The sequence below is a fragment of the Prosopis cineraria genome, unplaced genomic scaffold, assembly GCF_029017545.1.
Source record: "Prosopis cineraria cultivar Desert tree isolate PC_DT_omini unplaced genomic scaffold, ASM2901754v1 PC344, whole genome shotgun sequence".
NCBI classification, from domain to species: domain Eukaryota; kingdom Viridiplantae; phylum Streptophyta; class Magnoliopsida; order Fabales; family Fabaceae; genus Prosopis; species Prosopis cineraria.
This window is the reverse complement of record NW_026555671.1, coordinates 42,732-48,785: the sequence shown is the minus strand read 5'-3', so window position 1 is coordinate 48,785 and position 6,054 is coordinate 42,732. Positions and strand designations below refer to the sequence as shown.

The following is a 6,054-nucleotide window of genomic DNA, read 5'->3' as shown; positions in this document are numbered from 1 at the left end:
ATATTTTATTAAACTCAATTAGTCTCAAATAAATATTTAAAGTCTAAATAAAAGGATAAAAATACATAAAATTATTATTTATTACACTTGTATAGTTATGCACATTGTATTAGTTTTTATAAACATATTAAGACCTAAATAGATTATTGTTAATTTTAAATGTGTTGTTGTTAAAATTAAAATGGATATTTGTTGACGAAGGTCACATTCTATCTCTTTTTTTGACTTGTTAAAATATTATTGTATTATTGTTAATTTTAAATGCATTGTTATAAAAAACCTGAATAGATACATATTATTTATATACCTATACCATTAAACCTATCTTTTCAATTATCAGCAAAAAGTACATATTTTTTTGCCATATATAATTAAATGATTTTAGTGGCTTGGTCCATCGGGACCTTTAGGTAGCATCCTCCCTTGACCATTTTTATCAACTATCCTCAAATGAAAGTATTACTAATAACAATCGACCATGCCAGCGGTAGGTCTCCAATAGCAATTTGGAGGCCGGGCGTTGGTAATAATGAGGCTAACTTTTTTATTTATTTTAAATTTTAAGGACAATTTAATTATTTGACTTAACAAATTAATTTTACAGAGAATGACAAACAAATATTTTGTAAGAACATTAATATGAAATTAAAATTTTTTAATATTAATATTTTTAAATTTAAGTACTCCTTTTACTTTATTTCAATATCAAAGTTTTCATTAGGGCGCACGGATCCACCCATGAATTCCCGAATACGCAGTAAAATCGGAAGTTTGAACCTGGATTCGACCAGAACCTCTGCGCCTTACTCCTGAATTCTCATATCTCTCTTCTTGGCAGAGAATTAACGCATGCTCCGGTTATCAAGTGATATTAAACAATCCCGACTTAATTGAAAGAAAAAGTAACCGAACCATTGACACTGTTATCTAAGTAGACGCGACGTGAATAACTCTACTGGCGCCCAATATATTATATCTCTTCGTTGACGTTTCCGGGGATTTGTTCGTTCTTACTTCATTAAGAATTTACAGTTACACATGTAGTTAGTAAAAAAGCTAAAATGACAAATAAATTATATGAATTCCTTTTTCTCACGATCAGAACGTGGAAGGGTGTGCAGTTCAGCCGTACAAGTTGGTCCAAATAGCCAATCCGCTCGTCACAACAGCCAAAATAGCCACCGCAATCGCCATGACTCGATCTTTCGCGGTCGCTATACCATATATATCCCTGCCCTCAAACACACATGCCAAATATTCTAAACAAAGCGGAGCCATCCATATAGCACGCAAAGCGAAATGATGAGCAGTCTTATTTAATTATTTGGACAAATAAAGGTAGCCTAAATCAGTTATCAGTACCTTAAAATGATAGCGGAAGGGAATATGAAGGAGAGGCAAACGATGGTGGTGGAGCCCAAGAACTGAAAGAAATACCATATATTTGGAAGAGCTACGGCTACCACGTAGGTGAAGGCGAGCAAACTCAACGTCAGGCACAGGAATCGAGGAGTGTCGGATGCCAGATCAGGTCGGTTCTCGTCCGAGAACAAGAGCTCATGTATGTTGAGCCTCAAGGAATAATTCATGACGGGAAACACCAGCGCGAGATGGAGTGCATAGCTCAGCCGCACCACATCGTTGAGCAACCTTCCCGCGCGGGCATTGGAACTCTGGTCAAAGTTAACCAGCATGTCCGTCAATATGGAGTCTCCGAACAACAGGTATCCGAAGAATCCAATGGCGAAGTAAATGGCCACGCAGATTATCAATGAAACTCGCACTGCCATCTTCATATCACCAGCTTTCCCAAGCTCTGCTCTGATTGGATGAACTGATCGATGAAGACATAAACCACTCATTTATTAATATTATGTGATATATTATTCGTCATTAACTTGGATGCATACAGATTAATGGGTGTGTATTTGTAAGGAATGTTAATGACAATCCGAAGGTACCGTTGACATGGAAACCAAACCCGGTAACGAAGACAGGGATGGTGGCGAACACATCGAGGATGGACACCTGAGAGAAATCAGGAAAAATTCTCATAGGTTGGGTTTTGCCGAACCACATCCCGTAAAAGGCCATGGACGAGCTTATGGCGACGAACACCAATGCCAGTAGAATTGATATGCCAGAACTGTACCTCAGAGAATCTGTAAAGCATTTAAACGAGATGGTGTAAGACAAATTAATTCAGCAAAGAGAAGAAAAAAAAGGAAAAGAAGAGGAGGAAAGGTACAGACCAACACGGCGGAGGAGGAGGAGGGGAAGCATGATGAAGAGAGAGAGGAAAAGAAGGACAAAAGGGCGGGAGGTCCACCAGTGAACGCCCAGCCATTCTTGCACGACACCCACGTGCACCTCATCTCCCCCTTTCGACGCATTCCCGCACAGCACGTCTCCTGCCAAGTTGCCATTTACCAATCCTCTTTATCGTGTTTTATCACTAAAAATCATTGTATTAATCATTGTTACTTTAATCCATTTTGGGACATGTGAATGCCGCGCGGTCCTCGGTTGTCGGTCCCCTCCTCATCCCCAATTGACCGCAATCCCATGCCCGTTGATGGGTGCAGCCATCGCAGCGTCAAAGCAAGGTTATCGCGGCCACTGTCCCAACAAAATAAATGGGCTAAAATCCATAAAAATTCTCATTCAGGCAGTTACACGTGACTTTATCACTTTTAAATATTTAAAATTAACTCTTTTAATTTTTTTTTTTGGGGTCAAAATCCATTACCGTTTAATACTCTGCTATCTTATTAGTAGAGTTTGCCTTATCAGATTAAAAAAAGACACATAGAAACTTATGTGGTACCTTATTTAAGCAAATAAAAAAAATATAAAAGTTATATTATATTTTTTATAAGAATTAAAATGTCATTTATCTTGTCAAAAGACTATTTTAATTAATAAAAAATAATAAAATTATATTTTTTTCTTAAACTGTGTAAATTGTGATAACAGTGAGCAGAAGTTGAGAACAACGTTGCTTAGCTAAAAAAATAAGAACATCATCATGCATGTTAAAAATAAACATTATAATTTTGCACATCTTAAATTATGTTAAAAATTAATAAAAATATTTTTTTATCTCACATGCTATGTGTATCTCATTAATCTGACATGAAAATTTTATTAATAATGTAACATATAATTAATTAATGGTAGAGTTTTAAAAAAACAAAATTAAAGATCTAAAAGTTATTTTTAAATATTTAAATATGAGAGGGGTTATATAACTGCCTTAAAATTCAAGAATTTTATGCATTCTAGCAAAATAAAAACAAAGAAATAAACTAAAATATTTTTTTCTTAAAAATAATTATCCCATCCCTCTTTTTTTTTATTTTATTTCACAGAGACCTATGCTCATGATTCAATTCCTAAATAATAAATTAATAATAAGATTTTCTTTATTTTTTGGGTTTTCACTAGAAGGGAAAAAAAAGCGCCCATAGTTGACCGGAAAACGCCGACGTTATGGCATGGACTATGGACCGGTTATTCTTCCTTTTATCTTTCTTTTTTAAAAAAGAAAAAGAAAAAAAAATTCCATTTCACTTTTCTCTGCATCTACCCTCTAAAGTCTAAACCAATCAACCAAGTAACCAACAAAGAATTTAACCCGCCTAATTAGCTTGTTGAGATGCCGCAAATCACTTCCAACCCGACACTACGCGGCACTATTTACTTCCAATTACATCAAAATTAAAAGTTCCATGGATAGATATTCTTTGCAGAATTCGAAGGAGGCCTGACTCACCCAGGATGATCAAGTAGATGGTAAGGACGCCTAGATTGGTGATGATGACGCATACTTTCACGGCCAGTGATCCCAGTTTGCCGTAGGACTCGCCCACCATGCCGGCGTACGTGATTGATTTGCCGGAGCCGGTGTACCTCAGCATGAACTCCACCGTGATTTCCGTTGCGAGCGCGACCGAGACGATCATCAAGAACCCCGGAACTATGCCCAGTACCTTCATCGTCGCCGGAATCGACATGATTCCGGCACCGATCATGGTAGTTGAGATGTTGAACACCGCTCCCGGTATTGACCCGTTTTGTGAATTTGAACCTGCCGCCGACTTCTGTGTGTCCGCAAGGAGAGGGACATTGTCTCCGGTGTTGTCTGACTCGAGCTTCATATTCCTATCCTATTAATGGAGACGCGTCGACGAGAAGGTCTTCTGATCTGTTCTGTGCCGGCGGGATCTCTCTTGATATATTATGCCCGCCTGCGCTGTGATCTTACCCTGGGGTTTTGAAGATACATTAAATACAAGCCTCCCATCCTCTGAATGGAGCTCGAAAAAGTATTATATGACAAACAATAATATTTAGATGGTATTGTTTTACCATTGATGTTGATATAGCTAGCATAGTTGTTAATTTATTTTTTGTGTTTTTTCATGCATTTGTATAGACGTTAAGACTAATTATTTTTAAAAAAATATACATGAAAAGGAAACTGATTACTTTATCGTTTATAAATGATAAAATCCAACATGTTTTACCTTTAGGTAATTAAACTTAATAAAATTTGGAAAAAAAAAGTTATATCATTCATAAATTGTACATAAATAATAAATTACAATACATTTTATATGTAATTCTTCTTCATGTGTTCGTAATTAAAACAAAAAAAGTATTTGTCTGGAAACACGGAGCCAATCCTCAAGTGAAAATTGTGAGTGCCCTATATTGTAGTTATACGAATGATGGAGAATAATGCTGGAATCTATTTCAATTATTAACGAGTTATTTCACTTTCCATATTTCCATTCAATATATTATATAGAAGAAACATGCCTAGTATTAAAAAACAAGCCATTTTCTTATATTTTTTCAGTCTATTGTCAGCTTTTACTAAATTTTGTTTTCAAATTAGAAACAATAATACATTTCACTGTATAAAATGCGCAGAGGCAGCCTGTTAAACAAGTATTGTTAGTACAATATATCTGGCAACATATACAATCTTAACCTGTGTTAATTGTCATACAGTTTGATCGAGACAAAAATAAGTTGATTTTCTTGGTATGCAAATTTTCCTTTGAAAGGCGATCTTTTCCCATCTTAAGTAAGGGCCCCCTTTTGCAGGTTTGAGAGAGTGAGAGAAAAGGAAGAGAAATATTTATATTTATATATTCTTTTTTAAGATATATTTATATATTTTAAGTAACGAGAGGATAAGTACAATGACATCGGCGCGGCGCCATCATTATAGATATTGATTGTGTCATTTTCAAGTGGCTGGACCTGGTTCCTGCCTAAGCATTTGATTCAGAGTTATAGTTATAGTATATTGAGTGGTTAATTAACATAAAGCCGACGAAATCTAAACTTAAGGCTCAAATAGTTATAGTTAATTAAACTCAATCAAATGGCAAACTGGGTGCAGTAACAATTCTGGTGAAATTGCTATGTCACTTAAAGCATTCAAGACAAAAACTCCTCATTTTTTCATGGTTTCAAATTCTTAAAAAGTATTTTGACACTCCAGTAGTGGCAGAACCCTAGCTAGGAGGTGTGGTTTAATTTAAAAATATTAATATTATAAAAATAAATATTTAATAATTTAAAAATAATTATATACATTACAATAATAAAGGTGAAAAACAATTACAAAAAAATTAGTACTTTGTGATTTCATTTTTTAAAATTATATTGTTGAGCAAGAAATAAAAAGTAAATAATGAAAAAAATCATTGTGAACAATTTGGATTTGATTTTGTTAATTAAAAGGTAAATAATGATTTTTTTATGAAGGTTGTCTCATGTATAGTAAGAGTTTAATATTTTGTGTTAAAATTCATCATACTTAAACTAAATTGTTATAGGTTTGGCAAATTTGTAATTAATATATTTAAATCTTAATAAGGAGTTGAGTGATCTCAAATAATTAGTTAAGGATAAAAGTATAAAGTATAAATATATAAGGGGTGATTGTGTAAAATATTAAATCCATCACTATATAGCCAAATTGAAAGGGTGTATTTGCCCCCCCTCAATTAAATGTGGCTCCACCACTGCACCCCA

The 6,054-nt window shown here is 34.5% G+C and overlaps 1 protein-coding gene across 3 annotated transcripts; it reads right to left on the bottom strand.

Annotated features, from left to right (window-relative positions):
* Nucleotides 1-989: 989 nt before the first annotated feature.
* Nucleotides 990-4,472, bottom strand: LOC129296516 (amino acid transporter AVT6C-like). 3 transcript variants are annotated; one of them, XM_054935111.1, is made up of 5 exons: nt 3,776-4,472; nt 2,253-2,411; nt 1,962-2,162; nt 1,363-1,834; nt 990-1,236 (listed from the first exon to the last, which is right to left on the bottom strand). In XM_054935111.1, exons 1-5 carry the CDS (start codon nt 4,158-4,160, stop codon nt 1,215-1,217), a joined length of 1,239 nt encoding a protein of 412 aa, XP_054791086.1. In that variant the 5' UTR covers nt 4,161-4,472; the 3' UTR covers nt 990-1,214. The 3 variants fall into 3 exon arrangements, with proteins under 3 accessions (XP_054791086.1, XP_054791085.1, XP_054791087.1); XM_054935110.1 differs by having other exon boundaries at nt 990-1,231; nt 3,776-4,469; XM_054935112.1 differs by lacking the exon at nt 2,253-2,411 and having other exon boundaries at nt 990-1,231.
* Between the last annotated feature and the right edge of the window lie 1,582 nt (nt 4,473-6,054).

Bases quoted from the DNA above. Each gene is read 5' to 3' on its own strand.
- LOC129296516 (XM_054935110.1), bottom strand. From the start codon at position 4,160: ATGAAGCTCGAGTCAGACAACACCGGAGACAATGTCCCTCTCCTTGCG. The intron at 2,163-2,252 runs GTCTGTACCTTT...AATGCTTTACAG, and splicing joins CCTCCTCCTCCGCCGTGTTG to ATTCTCTGAGGTACAGTTCT. The intron at 1,835-1,961 runs GTACCTTCGGAT...TTCATCGATCAG, and splicing joins GTTTGGTTTCCATGTCAACG to TTCATCCAATCAGAGCAGAG.